Genomic DNA, 18,129 nt, shown 5'->3' with positions numbered 1-18,129 from the left:
TCTTCACTGCCTCCACATAGAACACGCCGTCCTAAATGAACACAGAAGCCAAACCACATTATGGTAACTAAGAGTTTCTGTTTTACCCTCAGTCTGCCCACACTCTCTGAAAACCCTCCGGCATAATCAATGAGTCAGTTATTTTCCCCCTGTATTCTCAGTCGAGCATATTAAGAGGCATTTGTGATATTCCCAAGGAGCGAAGATCAAGGCTAAGAGCTTATCCACCTCCTGTTCGGCAACCACACATTTCCCATGACAGCCGGTGGAAGGTAGAGTTTAAATCTTATTATTCTCCCTCTCTGATCTCTTCTTTCTCTTACAGGCCGAAGTTTTATGCCCTACCTGCAGCACACAGCTGGTTGTATAACTGCTGTGGTTGTTGCTAGTGAAGCTGTAGTTCTGCTCCTGTGAAGTTTTATGTTCATGCCAACAAACATGCATTAAAAACTGCATGTAAAAACAGCACGTATGTATAGTATGTTGGGACATTCTACCCTTTTCTCCCAGTCTATCTCTATGCTGATTCAAAATAGAGTGCTGTGTGGGTATTATATACTTATACTGCACTGTATGGGTAGAGAAGCTTGCAAAAATTGGATTTTACCAATCCATCTGTTACCCGTCTTCTTATTATATGTTTTTGCTTCATTTTTTGTGTGTGTTGATTCATTATACATCCGTGCTCCTCTCAGGGGGAACGGAGAGGACAAGGTTGAGCAGCGAGGGAATGAGGTCAGCTTCACACACGTACACAAATGTACACACAGTAGGAGCACACACACTTTTGCTGTATGTAGAAATGCACACACACACACACACACTGCTCTCTAATGTCAACGTCTAGGACCAAACTTTCACTTTGTATCTCACACACTTTAATAGGCTACTCAAAAAGTCAGCACGACTACGAGCCAAGTATGACTTTCTGTAAGGCCTATAAGGCAAGAATACTTAATTGAACTTTTCTTAAGTATACCTTGATGAAAAGATTAAGTACAAGTAGGCCTATAAGCCAAGTATACTTAGACTTTACTCTATACTTATCAGTATAAGCCAAGTATACTTAGATTTTTCTGTATAATTGTCAGTATAAGCCACGTATACTTAGACTTTACTGTATACTTGTCAGTATGAGCCAAGTATACTTAGACTTTTCTGTACAATTGTCAGTATGAGCCAAGTATACTTACGTATACTTTTGTGAAGTATATCTCTGATTAAGTACATAAAAGTAAACTGAAAGTATACTCTCCTATTTTAAGTTTAAAAGAAGTATACTACTAGCAGACTTGAATAAACTTCTTTTTGGTAAGGGCTCTATTACATCCCTCACTCTTTCTTTCTCTCACTCTCTCTTTCTCAGTCTTATCCTCAGCTCACATTCACATTTCAGACATCCTCTCCATTTCCTCTGCTTGTCTCACTTTCTCCTCATCCAGACTCAACATTTAAACCCGTTTCCTCACATCGGCCACAGAGGATGCTGTTACAGGAAGTGCTGCTTAAAGATTAGAGGCTGTGACTGAAACCGCACAAAGCACACCTCACCACCGCTTGTTCTCAGCTCCGAACTTTCATACCAACCTCTGCTCTCACTGACTCTGCAGTGAAGCAAAAAGTATCACGCTGTCTGCCTGATGCAATCGCTCGCTAGATGTTGCAGCATGTGCCTGTAATGTAGTTCTGTATGCGCAAAAGCAGTTTTACAGTGAAATGGATGATTACAGAGCTGTAGTGGTGCAGAGATTTGTATCATTTACCATCTTGCAGATGGAGACTGCAGGCATTCATGTTCAAATCTTTCACGCAATTTGTTGTGAGGCTCGTGTTCCCTGATTTCTCCCTTTAAAAAACAGTACCATGCCAATTTAGCATTGCACTCCTCTAACATTGGATGGACAGTTTAAAAAAGCATAAAAATCAATGCAGCAGAACCAAACATATATTTTTTGTTTTTTTCTTTGAGTGCATACTGCAGCTCCCCTTACAAAGTATGTACTGTTGAATGCAGTATGCACACAGTACAATTGGGACATAACATTTTGTCATAACATTGTGCCTTGAACTTTGACCCTTTTGCTCATATGTGTGTCAGCATAGCCAGAAAAGCATGCTGGCTTGCATACTGCAAAATGTGAGCGGATGTAGTAGGACATCCTGGTATTTTTGGCATACATTCATGCATTTTACATACTATGTATCGGGACATACTAAATATTTTTCTGGCGTACTAAAGTATAGTAATATGGGTATAGGAACGCACAGATCGTCTGTGTGAGGCTAATGGAGCCTCGAGCCTCTATCAGAGATGAGGAGCATGCTTCAGAGGTCTGGTGGCTCACTTCTTTCTAACTCCACACCCCCCAGGTTATATTTAATTTTCAAATTTGTATTTTCAGCCCCAACTGAGACTGACTCAAGTGACATCATGTGAGGCAATGTTGATCAGTGGGGGAAGTAAAAGTCCTACATTAAGTATGGCACTTTAGTAAAGTTTTTTTTGCAAAATATACTGTAAGAAGAAATAAAAGTACACATAATTCAGAAAAATTGCCCTTTGAGTGTCATACTACATATTAGACTATTTATTTATTTGTTTATTTAACAGGGACAATGTCCATTTACAATGGCTATCTAAGTTACTGTAGGTCATAAGGATACAGTATATACATATATACACACACACATATGTATATATATATACACATATGTGTGTGTGTGTGTGTGTGTGTGTGTGTGTGTGTGTGTGTGTGTGTGTGTGTGCGCGTGTGTGTGTGTATATCTATCTATCTATTTATCTATTTATCCATTTATCCACAGTTAAACCTGTTTCCACCTTAGTTTCCAAACATGGGCCACAGAGGCTAGTTAGGTTACGCGTTCTGTAAGCACGTGATTCGTTGATGGATGTGTCAATCATGCTGCACCTGCAGCCGCCGCTATCCCGCCCCCCAGCTCTCAGGAGCCAATGGTAGCCTGGCCTGGACCGACACCACGTCCGACTGTCTTCCAGAAAAAACAAAACAAATGCAATGTGAAGATAAGGAAATACGTACAAACGACCGAAACTATCTGATTAGAAAAAGAGTCCAGTATACCACTCATGGTACCACTAACCAAGAGACTGCTAGCGTTGTTAGCACAAAGCTAACGCTACCGCCATGGCGCCAAAAGAAGCAGCGCGTGCTAGACCTCAGACGTCAGATGTGAAGAGGTAAGCTTTATTTGCTCTCTAGTTGTTGTTTAAGTTGCTGATGAAACATGCTCGTGCACATTTCATGTGTGTGTGTGCGTGTGTTGAATGCACATGAGAAAGAGGTGTAGCACTGGTATTATTTCGAGTAACGTTAGCTGAAATTGGATTATGAATTGGACTGGACTGGAAAATAGCTATACATGATGCTGTCATGACTGCTGGAACCAGGTTACCAGAGTTAGCTACTTTATGCACACACACCTGCTGTTTTATTTGAATATGGATGCCTGCATACTTTAATGTTGTTGACACTAGCATTGCTATTTGCCTTACGTGTATGGAAGATTGGCGCTTGGAGCCGCAAAACATTTGAGCATTGTGATGAAGGTAACACAGCTTATAGTTTAAGTATATAGTATATAAGTCTAATGTAGTGAGGGCCAACGTGCAATACTACGGAGTATTAGGGCCACATTGAGGGGAAACAAATCAGAGATTTCCAGAATAAAGTCATAATATTTCGAGAAAAAAAGTTGTAATATTACGAGAATAAAGTCATATTACAAGAAAAAAGTCAGAAGTTTACTAGAAAAAAGTCCTAATATTAAGAGAATAAAGTCATAACTTTACGAGAAAAAAAGAAAATAACAGAAAATTACTACTTTATAATATTATGCCTTTATTCTCATAATACTACTATAATACTAATCTCAGATTTATTTTTTTTCCTCAATGTGGCCCTAATACTCCGTGGTACCGTCGTACCATAGACCTACAACAATGATAAATAAAATTGAAAATGTAAACAAAAAACAGTTATTCATTTCCACTGGCCTTTGTGTGTTATTGCCGGTACATTGCAAATATAGGGAAGGCATAATTGTTTTTGTGTGCTTGCGCCAGTTCCAGCAATCTGAACCCAAACTCTAGCCTGTACCTGATTCTGTATTGTGTTGCCTGTTGCTGCTCACCTGTCGTGTCCCCCTTGGATTTGCTTGTTTCTGTCTGCCTTCCTGTTGCCAACCTGTAAACCTGTTCCTGACCATTGCCTCAAGTCAAATTCCCTTCATCCTACCTGCTTGCCTTGCCTTAGGTAGCCTTTTTTTTGTCTGCATTTGAGTCCTCATCCCACCGGATGTGTCAATAGCTGTCAAATAAATGTGGAGTAAAAAGTACAATATTTCCCTCTCCAGAAACTTCACACACCACCGGATGACTTTAATGTACCTTTCTGTTGCCTTCACCTCCAGACTCTCAGTCATTATTTATCTCTTTACCTTATTTTCTCTCATTCTCCCTCCTATTTCCAGCTCACAAACCTCTACTGTCTCATTCCCTTTCTTTCTTTCACTCTCTCTACACCCATTTCTGTTTGTTTTTCTAAAAACACTTTTTTCTCACAAGTTCACTGCGAACACCTGCAGAGTCCAACACTTCCCCAACAACACACTGAGGATTTTTATAAAGACGTGAAATAAAATGAAAAATAAAAAAGATCGGTACGAGATGCAGGGATGAGAGAAAGAAGGGAAGAAATGTGAAATAAATGACATAACTCTTCTTAAGGCTGCATCTTTTCCCCCTTGTTACAAGAAACGCTGAAGACGCACACTCACTCACACACACTCACACTGATCAAAGCTTCTCTCTGCACAAACCACAGGTGGTTTTGTCTGAGATGATACTTAATATTTTGTTGACACTACGACAAATTTCCAAAGTGCTTGTTCTCATTAGACTGGATCCGGATGACAGCTCGGATAGTTTTGCAAGTCGTCTTTAATGTCTGCGTCAGTTCTGAAACCGCCAGTCTACAAATTATTCGTTTCTCTTCCACCGCTCCTTTTTTTAGCACAATTGGAGATGATCACATCTGATGTTAACAGATAGGGTGTCGTCAAAAAGTCCCGTTCAGTGTGTAGCCTATTTAAATCCTTTTTTTTTTGTTGGAGATAAGAGAGACTATACTGTCGGTGCTGGGAAAGAACAGTTGGTTTGAGGGGGCGAAAGAGCGTTATAGCGGGGCCAGTGTCACGGTGTGTGTTCACGTCTGTGGGAGTGGGCTGAAATCATTTATCAGGAAATTGAGTTATTGTTGAGAGGGAATCATCTAATTAGAGAATTTGAGGTTATTCTCTGCATACAGAGACCTCTTGAACACACATCGACAGTAATTGACCTTTTTGTGCTTTCGTCAGCTTTTCTATAACATGATTCATGTCTGCGCTTAAGTCCTAATGATGAATAATCAGGTCAGTGAGTGCCACATGTATCATTGTCATGTCATTCTAGGACACGGAGAGTAAAATATTGTGGTAAGGCTCAATGTGCACAATGGATATCCTATGCTTATTGTCCATGAGTTTTGATTTATTGAAATTTCTCAAACATTCAACGAGCTTCTTAACATTAGCAGAACTTGTGAAGAAGTCAAAATGCATGATGTTCACAGAAAACGGTTCTTCTGTTCCAACCCTGTCCTCTGGAAACTATCATTTACCAATATATACGACGAACAGCAAATTTGTTGAAAGAAACATAATGGGATTACGTTTTCTATCAACATAATGAAGAAATGTAGTTAATTAGGGTTTTCTGACAACTCTCAAATGTGTTTATACTCTGAATGTATCAGTAAGATGTTCAGTGATGACTTATTTCATTTGTTCCCCGCCAAAATATCTGATATTGCAGTACAATCATCTACTAGTAGTGTGTGATGAGCTGGCAGGCATGAGGAGTCACAGGGGGATTTTCAAAAAACAGGGTTTTATTTACCCCGAAAATGAAAGATACAATTTACAAAATGTGCAGCAAAGTTCTGGGCACATGAAATAGGTCAACTAAACTCAGGCTATGCTAAGTTAATATAAGCTGACTGTGCATTCCAAAACCCATACTACTAACTATATTATTTAGTATGGCAGAAAAAGATTTAGTATGCACAGTATGTAAAATGCAGTATGCCAAAAATAATGTTCTAGTACATCCATTCGTATTTTGCAGTATGCAAGCCGGCATGCTTTTCAAGCTATTCTAACCCACAATCCTCTGCACAGCACATACAGTACATGAGCAAGAGGGTCAAAGCAAAGAGTATAGAAGCAAAGAGACGAAACTCCAGCCAGCATTTTGGACTGAAAACGCTTATTATATTAATAATATTACATTTTTCAACACCATTCATTTTGGTAGACAATAGAATAGAAATCATTTTGTTTTTACTTTTGTACGGAACTTTTTAGGCGGATGTTTTATTGGCGTCCGGTAGTTGCGTTCAGTCCAAAATGGCGGAAGCGCAGATCTGCTGCTGGGCGTTGATGTTACAATGGAACAAACTATTGACTTTCACTTCTTTGCAATATGTCCTTTGGTCAAAGTTCAAGGCGCAATGTTATGAAGAAGTAGTATGTCCCAATTGTATGCATACTGCATGTAGTGATGTTACTTGCTATGCCGAGGCTTCGGAGGGTGTGTCGAGTAATCCCAGGAAGTTTTCTGTGAAGTGCGTATTGAGGCTTGTATCGTTTTAGACCAATGACGTCATCGAAGACGCCCGAAGCGGAAATACAGTTGAGAATTTATTATTCCTGAATTAAAAATGAAAAATGTCTCCCATCTATCGTCTTCCTATAGTTGCACAAGCACATTCACTGCCCTCTGTCCGGTTAAACCACTGCCTCATATCTGGAATATTTCTGCCTGTTTGACACTCTTTGACCAGTAGGTGGTTTCGTGTGCCCATGAAACCCAGATGAAGTCTCGTGAAATGAACCCTTTCGCGAACCAGTTTGCTGGTGAGCTTCAGAGCTTCATGAAGCTTCATCTCGCCATCACTAACTGCATGCAACAGTACATACTTACAAAGAAAAAGTATGTGATATGGAACACAGCCTAAGTAAAACTGATTAAACTAAACTGACCCAACAAACTGGAAACAATGGGGAGCTAAACACTGATCAAACCATTTTTTGAAACAAAGGGGTAACACAAAGACAAACACTAATTGAATAATAAAAAAAGCACGACAATCAGAATAAATACTTTACTAATATAGTCTAAAGAAATAAACAAAATCTCTAAACCCCCCCATGATGTGGCAGGCACTTGGTACATTCTGATTGGCCACTTCCTGTATTTAAGAGCTCTGCTTAAGGGGCCGCATGGCCTGACAAGTTGCCCCTTCAGCAGCAACAACCAGCAGCGGCACCCTCAGCACTGGTAAGGCAAAAGAAATAGAAATTAGAATGATTTAATTCAAACTGAAGTATGGCTGTACTAAAGTGAACTAAATGTCAGTGCAAACAGAAACTTATGTACTGCTAACAATCCTAAAAAAATACCATGATTATGGTGTGTGAAACCAAAGCTATATGCATCACCAATTCTCTGTTTGCTCATGTATGTGAATGTGATAAGGTCAATAAGGTCAATGAGGAGAAAAAAGACTGCAGATTTTGCCATTAACTAGGCCTCTGGCTCGGGCCCCTGCTCGACAATGACATGCCCAAAATGAATAGAGTGTATCTCTGCAACTACAAGAACTATTTGAATAATCTTGACATCATAATAAAGGTAACACTTGTGAGATTTCTGCAATCTTCAGTATATATGTTACTGGGTATATGTAAATGACGATTGAACAAAGTATAAATGAAAGATTTCATTTCAGCCCAACTGTACACTTTTAGAGTGAATATCCCTTTGAACTGATGTAATCCCAGCTCCAAAACCTCTAGCAAACCATTTCACAACATCTGAATAATACCTGTGCACAGACTGCTGCTAATAAAGTGAAGCAGAGCAAAGTTAGAGATGTTTGAATAGAGACATGTTAAGGCAGAATCTTCAAATCGGCCATTTGGGTACCATCTGTGTCATTTTAAATTTCCTCACGTAACTGTAAAACTCATTTAATTTAATTTAAATGTTACCATTGGTATTAATTCTATCTGAATACAACTGTTTTTGGCTCTGTACGATGACTCATCCACCAGATGGAGATCGTGTTTTTACATGGAAGGCTGAGGATAGGCTGTTCGATGCTGGAGGAAGGCAGACTGCAGAAGCTCCTCCATGGTTGGAATCGACTCAGAAACCATCCAGAGACATCGGAGTAGCCGTTAGCAGCGTTGACGTGCCCTCGAACACAACCTGGGATGACAAAACAGCAAAGGTAAGACGTAATTTATGGTTATGGCTGTATAAAGTGAAGTTTATTTTTTCTCCTTCGCCTGCTGGTTCAGTGAGTTTTGGTTGTAGAGTTCTAAGACTGAGAGTCTCAGCTTTCATGTAAACGTAGTGAGTGTTGCCCTAGGTGACATGTTCCCTTATTATGATGCACATGTTGTACAATAGTTTGGTTTGAGTCGACTCCACATACACTGTCCCGCTGATGTAAATACTCACTGATGCACCATGAAAATAGTCTCCAACAAATACACTATTTACTCCTGTTTGTGTAACATCTTAAGAAAGAATTTATTACTGTAGCCTTTAAATAAAAAGGAACAGTTAAGATTTACATCTTCAGTAGGAACCAATGGGTTTACTGAGCGCCACAGAGAGAGACGGACTAATGCATTGTTGGTTTTGGTCTTTTCGTGGGATTTGTTGGTGATAACAAAACTATAGAATATCCACTAAATCCTTTAAGACAAAATGTGCTGACCATAAGAGGCTAACTTTTTTCTCCGTGCAATATTCATATGATTTAGCCCCAATCTTGGCACAAGCAAAGTAAAGAAAGAAAAGTTAAATTTGTTTCCGTATTCTGCCATTCTGAGGTCATCTTGAGCCAAATTCAGGTCCTCTCATAGGTACGTCTGATCATGTTTCACAGATGTTTCGTCTTGCGTCTGGTTGTTAATACATAAATTATAATGGCAGTAATGATTCTGACAATCGGAGACTCTCTACTATAGGGGCAGTGTTTACCTCTTTAGCACATAAGGTACATTAGGGACACTGGAAAGCCCCAGTGCAGTGCTGTCTGTCTGTGCAGAATGGATTTCCAATACATACATGCGTCAGCAGAGAGAGGGGGGTGTGTGTGTGCCAGGCTGTTTAACTCAGTGTCAGGCCTACCACAGATACCTACAGCGCAGTGCAGCGTGTGAAAACAGAGCCAGCAGTGATGCTGCACACTGGCACGCAACAGTGTTTTTGTTTTCTGTGGAGAAGTACAGTGTCCCATGTGACTGCATACAGTGTGTCTCAGTGGTTTTGATTTTGGGAACGATAAAGGAAGATTATTTGCGGGTTATTTCTTCGATCACCACCTCGGATTATCATCAGTTGTCACAGTAAACTATCACTATTTCCTGCTTCTTGCTGTTTGAAGTACCAACAGTTTTGCACTCAAATGCGTCATCCTCTCTCTCTCACTCTCTTCCCTCTTCTCTATCCTCCTGCTCGTTATCCTGATTACCGCCACAGCATCAAAATATGGCAAATACTGGCCTGAAAACTGCTGCTGTCATGCTATAAATTAGGGAGGTTTTGTGCCTACAAGGGAAGAGATGAAAGTGGAAGAATAAACAGGAATCCGCCAGCAAACCAAAGTATTCCACCTCCTTTCTTATTAATATGAAAAGACGTGACAGATTGCCGTGAACGCGTGACGTTCGCTACCATTTAGACATTGTTGAATGCAGTGTTAACGTCGTGGTTGCACGGGAGACGGTTGTTATTGACAGATGGTTGAATGCTCTCAGGATATTCTCAGTTTCTGTTCCGCTCTGTCGACGGCATGAATCGTGTTTAAAATCTCACTGACAGGAAAGTAAATGACTGTCCTCTCTATACCCTTGTAGTATACCTAACAAAATATCACATTTTAATGGAGCCTGTCAAACAGAATGCCATCTCTGTTCGTTTCATAGCACACGCTCCTCCGCCATGTTTGTCGTGTTAATAAGACACTACAGTATGTTGTTAAGGCTGTTTACTGACATGTGGTAATTGGCTTGTAGAGAGGGATGCTATTTTTCTAAGCGGTGACGGAGTGATGACGTTGAAAAAGTGGAGATGATGATTGAGAAATGTGAACACACAGTGGCTCGGTCTACGCAGACCGTGACGTGTGTGTGTATATAGCCCTGCTTCATATTTTCCTCCTCTCCATCATCTTTCTGATGCCTCCTCCTGCAGCCTCACAGACCGTCTCCTCCTCTCACATAATCTTCTCCCACTCAACAGTTGTTGCTGCGCTCAGTGACTCTTTTAATGCGAATATGATTCAGGGTTTAACTCTGAAGGGCTCTAGATGGTCAGAAGTTCATTTGGCGATAAGAGCAGTAATGTTTTAATAGCAAGTGAAAGTAGTGACTTTAGCAAACATACACTTGGTGGGCCACTTTGTTAGGTACGCTTGTACAATCTATTGCAATTCACCACAAATTCTATCTTTTAAGGAGCTCATAAAGTTCCCAAATTTGGTGACGTTGTTGTAAATGTGTAAATTAAATTATGTGTTTATTACTGAGGTCATAGTTAAAGATGATGTACTGGACTGCATTATATTAAGAAATGCTTCTAATGTTTTGTTCCCCCTATTTACATACTACATGAGGGGGCAGAATATTAGAAACACTTCTCAATATGAAGTAGTCCAGTACAACACCATGACCGTAATACTGAAACATAGAAATGAATTAAAGGCAGGTTGGGCGATCTTGAGAAACTAGCAATTAGGGTGTAATGAGAATTTCAACTAATATAATAAAAAAAAATGTTTCTAAAATCTTTACCAACCCTGCCTTTAACACATCTATGACCGTGTCAGCAAACATTACAGGCATCATAGAAGTTACTTTATGGCAGAACAGTTGTGTTGGATTGCATTACACTATACAGGTGTGCCTAATAAAGTGGCTACTGAAGGTAAACTGCTGGTGCTTCTAATTGAACGCAGCATCTGATACAGTGATCTTGCAGGAAGTTGCAGGTAAATCAAGTGCAATTCCTACAGCCACATTCATTTGTATCCTCAGTATTATGAGCCCACGATTAATCTTTTAAAATAATTTAGAAGGTGAGTTTTGATAATTAGGTTCCCGTTTATTTGTGGAATTTCAAGATTACTGTGACTTCCATTGTTGTTGCCATGACACAAATGTCTTCATTTAGGTCCACATTACTGCACTGACCTTCAGTTAAATGTGACCAGTATTTTTTCAAAATTACACTAAATTGGGTGCTTGTTGCATTTAACATTCTCTTATTATCTAACTGGAACAAGACAAAATTGTAACGGCAAGAAATTCAAGAAAAAAAAAACAGTAGATCCATCCCATCAGCATATTGTGCTCATACCAGTGATGAGAGAGAGACTGTCCTACTTACAGATATTTTAATTGGCTGCCTTTCATTTTTGCATGTGTCTCATGTCATGCAGCACTGAGACGAACGGTTCCACACAACAGACGCAAAGCAAAATGCAAATGGCATGCGGCTGAATCGATGCACATCAACAGACAGCCGAGCAGTAAAACTGAACACACATGCGTGCACACACACACACACACACATTTCTCCTGCATATGCCAATGCGGCATACAGGGTGAGAAAATGCTGATGCAGCGTGTGGTGGTGGTGGTGGGGGGGGGGGAGCGTGATAATGGGGCAGTGGGGCCGAGCGTGGCGCGCCGAGAAAACACTCATCAGAGCTATTAGCATCGGCGTGACCTCATTGGCTGCTGTGACGACAAGCTGAGCTCGCACTGATCACGTCTCTGCAACAGCACAGAGAAAGGCAGGACGAAGCCGGCAGTGTGTGTGTGATTACAACCAGACGACAGAACACGCCAACATGCTAATAGTATCAACACGTTAACAACATGGCTACAGCGTGCTTCTCAAGGTCTACACATCAAACCCAAGAAGCTCATGCTAATGTACATGTTAAGTTATTGGAGTTTAGCGTTAAAAGTTATGTGATGTGAGCTAATTTATCAGTTTTTTTTAAGTCAAACAATTATCCGTATCCCTTAAGTGTCATTGTAAAACTAAAGCTTTAAATTGCTAGATTTCAAGCTCAAGCCTCACATTTGAGAATTTGGAACCAGTGAATGTTTGGCATTTTGTCTTAAAAAAATATATTTAATCGCATGTTAATGATTAATCAAAGATTTTTTATCTGTTTAAAATAAACCGTAAAGGGAGATTCGTCAAGTATTTAATACTTAAATGTAAACGCAAACGTATGTATATATCTATTATTGGAAATCAATTAACAACACAAAACAATGACAAATATTGTCCAGAAACCCTCACAGGTACTGCATTTAGCATAAAATAATATGCTCAAATCATAACAGGCAACAGGCAACAGGCAACAACAGCTGTCAGTGTGTCAGTGTGCTGACTTGACTTTGACTTGCCCCAAAACTGCATGTGATTATCATAAAGTGGGCATGTCTGTAAAGGGGAGACTCGTGGGTACCCATAGAACCCATTTACATTCACATATCTTGAGGTCAGAGGTCAATGGACCCCTTTGAAAATGGCCATGCCAGTTTTTCCTCGCCAACATTTAGCGTAACTTTGGAACATTATTTAACCTCCTAATCGACAAGCTAGAATGACATGGTTGGTTCCAATGAACCCCTTAGGTTTTTTAGTTTCATATAATACCAGCATCTTCACTCTAGCTTTAAAACTGAGCGTGCTACAACCTAAAAATCGCAAGTTGTGTTAATGCGTTAAAGAATTGCGTTAAAACACGTTTTCTACTACTTTGAAAATTGAAATAGAAACTGAAAAGCAACACGTAAAATTGAATGAAATGTTACGTTCTGAACACAAATTTCTTTAGGTTTAGGTAAAAAAACCCAGGTATATTTAGGGTAAAAGGTCGTGTTTTGGCTTAAAAGAACTAAATTTAAAAAGTGAAATTTAAGGTTGTGAGCACAAAAACAACCCTACGTTGTTGGTGTCCCACGGGACGCGAACCCCGGTCTCCAGATTGAAAGCTTTTGCTCTCGTCAAAATTACCACGGTCACTAGAGGTCACTGTTGTCTTCTTTTATTCCTTCTTTTTGTGATCGCCCATTTGAATCGATGATAAAACCTACTAGTGGGTGTAGCAGGCCCCTTCTCACCCACATCTATGAGGCTTATAACCACCGTTAGCGCCCATTTAATGACCAGATAACAGTCTAACCGGCTGGAAGTGAAACATTGGGGTTTATCCTCTGATGTTGATTTCACACAGTAGCCAATACCTCCATCCCATAAGCCAAAAATATGACATTGCAAGAGAAAACGCGAACAGCGTAACATGTCGGAGACATGAGAGAGTGTGTTTGGTGTGTTAAGGAGTGGTGGCAAAGAGTGAGATAGAAGAGGGAGGTAAAATGCAGACGCTCTATATTTAGCAGAGGAGCTATTGTTTTCTGGCTGGGGGGGGGGGGGAATGGGAAAGGCACATGGCTTGCCAAACTAAGCTTTTTTAGTAAACCTATCCAGAGGGCACAATTGCTCAGCCATGCACATGCAAATCCACATACAGATGCACCACACCCCCCAGTATATACTGTATATCAACATTCCACATGTACTGTATGTGTGTGTGAGCTCCTCTCCGCCAAGTCATGGCTGGAGCTCATCACATTATTCTGATCATTATTCAGGGGCTGACCTTATCAGTGTGTGATTTATTGCTGACTCCAGTACAGTGTTATTATCATCCCCTCCAATCTCCCAGATCTGGTGGCCTGGCACCTCTGTATCTTTTCAGCCTTATTTAATGAGGATTCGGAGACGGCATATAAACATCATGATAGAGGAGGATTGCAGAAGGTGTGTGTGTGTGTGTTTGTGTGTTTGTACACATTCACAAACAAATTCACTCACACTGAGAGAAGCATGTGTGCTGTCGCAAGTGCACCGTCATTTAACGATAAGGGTGCCCGCTAAAGTTTCTATTGTAAACAAACATCAACGTAAGTCTCAGAAAAAGGCTAAAGTTCCGTTGCAGTTTTTTTTTTTTTGCAGAAAGTGTTTAGTTCTTGCAGCTCACAGAAGTTCTATAGGTCAACAAGTCCCTCCAAATTAAATGACAATTAGGGCTGGGACGATACACCTATATCTCCCGATTCGATTTTATCACGATACTTGGGTGCCGATTCGATATGTATTGCGATTTTACAAGTATTGTGATTCGATATTACGATTTATTGCAATTTTTTGTTAACTTTTTTAACACTAGACCATGGGAAAAAGTTGAATCATGCACTTCTAGGGACTTTTACTTTGGAAAATATTTAAATTGATACATTAAAAATGTTTAATTTTCAGCATGCATGTAGTCTGATATATTTGACTTCAGAATATCTCTGTCTTTTTTTTTTTTCCAGCAACCCAATAGAATTAATCGGGTTCAAATTCTTAATGTTGGTCAAACGGTTAATTATTAACATCCCTAATATTGACCGCCATCTTTTCTTGTAAAATGTCCGGTGTAATCGGGAACACCAGTGTTGTCACAAGTTTATTTAGTAACCAGTGGGAAAATTTCCTCACCGTGACATCCCTATTAGTCTGCCGTCTCAGAGCTATAGAGGTATACTGTAACTGCACTCAGTTCAGCAGCATCGCTGGATCCGGAAACGGCATCTAAGATCGATCGCCCCGGAGTTTTCCCCTGACACGTGTTGTAGTGCTAAATGAGCAAAAAGTGGAAGTTGGGTAAAAGTTGCAGCGATGTCACACATGCGGTGTCATTAGCATTGATCATTGGCCGCTGTAGTCGATGGCTGGGTGGCACCACCCACGACTCCACACAGTCAGCTGAGAGAATCGATGGTCGGCCGCAGCCTGATGTTACATAACACGAGAAAGAAAGAGAGAGAGAGGTGACCCGAAGGGAGCCCTCAGTGTTGCCACAGGAGGGTTATCAGTGTCTAAAAGTAGCACTCCTGGGTCGGCTGATGAGGCGGTGAGTGACAACTGATCCTCATTAACTCCGCGATATTTGTATTTCTTCTTAGAAACGTGAGAACCCCCGGGGGGAAAGAGAGAGAGCACCGTAAGCTATTACACCGCGTCGCTGACAACAAGCGACATGAATGTGGGAGGCAAGCCTGTTGAGCTTTTATAAATTGACTGTGATCCAGACAGGAAAAAAAATCAACAAAATAAACTGCTTGCTTTTCACTTTCTCCAGAAGTCAGCAGAGAGTAGTTGGCCACACTAGGAATTAAAAGCTATACAATACTGCAACTTTACGCCTCGAGGCATGAAGTGTATTGTTAGTCCTGACGCTCAGTTCGGGTTAGTTCACAACGCTCGTCTCTCATCGTGATGAGCTGTCTACTTGGGAGACAACATGTAGCCCGAGGTAAGCCTGGGAAAGCTGTCGGTGAATTTAAAATAAGAAAACAATTACAATTTGAACAGGTGGCTTGTCTACTTCAATCCAACCTTAATGTTTTTTTTTTTACTGCTAACTTAATGTTTTTTTACTGCTTCTATCTTCAAAAATCAAATAAAAGATTTCACTCCAAATAATTAAAGGTCATATAAACACCAGATGACAATCGTTTCATTGTAATGATTGTTTCATCTCAGAAAGATCCCCATCCTCCTCCCTTTTTATATCGTCTTGGTTTCCATGGAGACGGCTCATTACTCAAGGGCCACCAATCACGTCTCGGCATGAGGGGCAGAAGGGTGCGCCGTGTCTTCAGGTTGAGTCAGGAAAAAGAGGAAGAAAACAGACGACTGATTCATCTCTCTGACCCCGACATGGATGATGCTTCAGCCAAGTGGGGCCAAAGAGAATAATCATCAAGATATGAAAAATAAGAAAAGGTTGTTAGCATGGCTGAGACAGCAAAGAGAGCTGAAGGCGAAAGAGGAAAAAGGGTAATGAACTGTACAGTTATCCGACCTTGAAATGACCTGCAGATGCTGGAACACAAAACAATGTACACACTGCGACATGTGTCACTGCTGCTGCTATAAACAAATGTTAGAGGCGGACTGTTTTTTCCTATATTTGTTGTGGCAAACAGAGGCATCAAACCGTATTATCATAATTGCACTGGAGAGCAAATCAATAGAGCATGGAGCATCGCGTCAGCCTGCGAGGAGGCAAACTTGCAATTTTCTATAAGTTTCCCAGTCTCTTGCATCCACTTCTTCTTCCAGCGGTACTTTCTGACTGATGACAGAAAATCAATCCTCACACACACACAGAGAAGATGAAACCTGGTGTTTCTGCGCTGGCATTCAAAGCACCGAGCAACACCACTCATTTTAGAAATATACACCTCTTATTATGTTATCACTCAACCTTCAGCAGGTAGGTGCGTGAATGAGCTAGACTAGATTCAATGGATTATATTTTTGAGATAGTAAAAATGTGAATTTAATTATTTTTTTGTTAGATGTTCAAAGAAAAAGCCTCCTTTCAAAACAATTTCGCTACAAAGAAAATTAGGTCACAATGTCCCAAACTTATTTGGCTCAATGAAGATTTTTCCACTTGTGTTTTGCCTTTTAATCCTCTATGGGTGAAGTTCTACTATTTCTTTTTATTTCTTTTTCTAATTATACCCCCGCGACAACGTTGTCAGGGGTATATAGCGCGCCGCGTGTCCGTCCTTCCATCCGTCCTTCCACCCATCCTTCCGTCTGTCCTCGTTTCCGGAGCAGAACTCCGAAACTATTTAACTTGGGAACTTCAAATTTGGTATAATGTTTGACAGTGTGGTTTAGTTGTGCCTTTTGGGGGTTAGACGTCCAGGGTGCCCTAAATATTTGATAATAACAAGCTAGATTGTGCTCAATAGACTAATTCCATTAGTTCCAAAAGGGTCAAACCTTTGGCCCTACTTTATCAGGGGTCAAGCAGTGGTCATGCAGGGGGTTAGAATAGATTTTATTGAGTGTGTTTGTGAGTTATTAACGGGATTTCCGGCGGGTCGGGGGGAGAGAAAAAGTCACGGAACGCATCAAAAATCCACAGCGCCTATAGGTGCTAGAAAAACTAGTCATCACAAACAAAGCATTATTAGTTTAGGCTAAATTTATCAATCAGAGCATTAAATAATCACTCAGCAGCGCTGATCAAATATGAATCAATATTTTGTTACTGTAATGCCTATTCCTCACCTTTCAGAAACATCTTGTAGTGTACTGTTTAGCTGTAAAATGAGAAAGTTTGCTCCGGCTGGTGGGCGGTGCTTGGTATTTTCCTCAACTGATTGCAACATAGCTGCCGGGTCACACACTTTCTCATTTTACAGCTACACGGTACACTACAATACAGGGATGCTAATTTAGAATTTTGTTTTTTAACCGTCGTTAACCGATTATTAACCGTTAACCGATAATGTTAGTGCGTCTCATGCAGTGGTGTGCCAGCTGCAGTGTATGAGCACAACAGACAATGTGTCACAGTGTCCGACAGACTGTGTGTGTGTGTGTGTGTGGCGGCGGTGAGTGTGGGGCTGTCGGTGACCTTATAGCTGTAGCAGCGTGTGTACAGTTTATTTGTCAGTGAATATCTTGCAGATGCCATTAGGAGCTCCGGAGGACACAGAGGCACATGATTCTTTTCAGATTACCTGTCTCATGCACTACTGTCAGGATATAGTGACCGTTTTATAAAAATAACTTTTTTTAATCATATTTGCCCAGTTCCACCTACTGCAGCTTTAACTGAGAGTTTCTCTAATTCATGCAGGCTTTACTCCACCACCACCACCAGCAGCGTCTAGACTCTGGAGGATCCTACTGTATGTTCATGTATATGCTTTACATTAATTGGATCTAATCACTTTGGCCATTGCTAACCGAAAGAAATATTGTTATACACTTCCATTTGAGTATCCAGTAAATCCCACATTGTTTCATATTGCAGGAGAGAGAGAAAAGGAGGGCGATTTATGATACAAAAGCCACAACTTTTAACCACCGTG

General features: G+C 40.5%; 1 protein-coding gene across 3 annotated transcripts in view; it reads left to right on the top strand.

Moving 5' to 3' along the window:
* The first annotated feature begins 3,084 nt into the window (after positions 1-3,084).
* Positions 3,085-18,129, top strand: part of LOC141780182 (protein shisa-9) — a 167,182-nt gene continuing 152,137 nt past the window's right edge. For all 3 annotated transcript variants that reach the window (XM_074655302.1, XM_074655301.1, XM_074655298.1), the window contains exons 1-2: positions 3,085-3,217; positions 8,197-8,375. In XM_074655302.1, the coding sequence (XP_074511403.1) occupies positions 8,359-8,375 (17 nt within the window). In that variant the 5' untranslated portion in view covers positions 3,085-3,217; positions 8,197-8,358. The remainder of the gene's footprint in view (positions 3,218-8,196; positions 8,376-18,129) is intronic.

This window comes from Sebastes fasciatus, chromosome 13 (genome assembly GCF_043250625.1).
Source record: "Sebastes fasciatus isolate fSebFas1 chromosome 13, fSebFas1.pri, whole genome shotgun sequence".
NCBI classification, from domain to species: Eukaryota; Metazoa; Chordata; class Actinopteri; order Perciformes; family Sebastidae; genus Sebastes; species Sebastes fasciatus.
The sequence above is the reverse complement of the archived record's forward strand: the minus strand, read 5'-3'. Positions and strand labels throughout refer to the sequence as shown.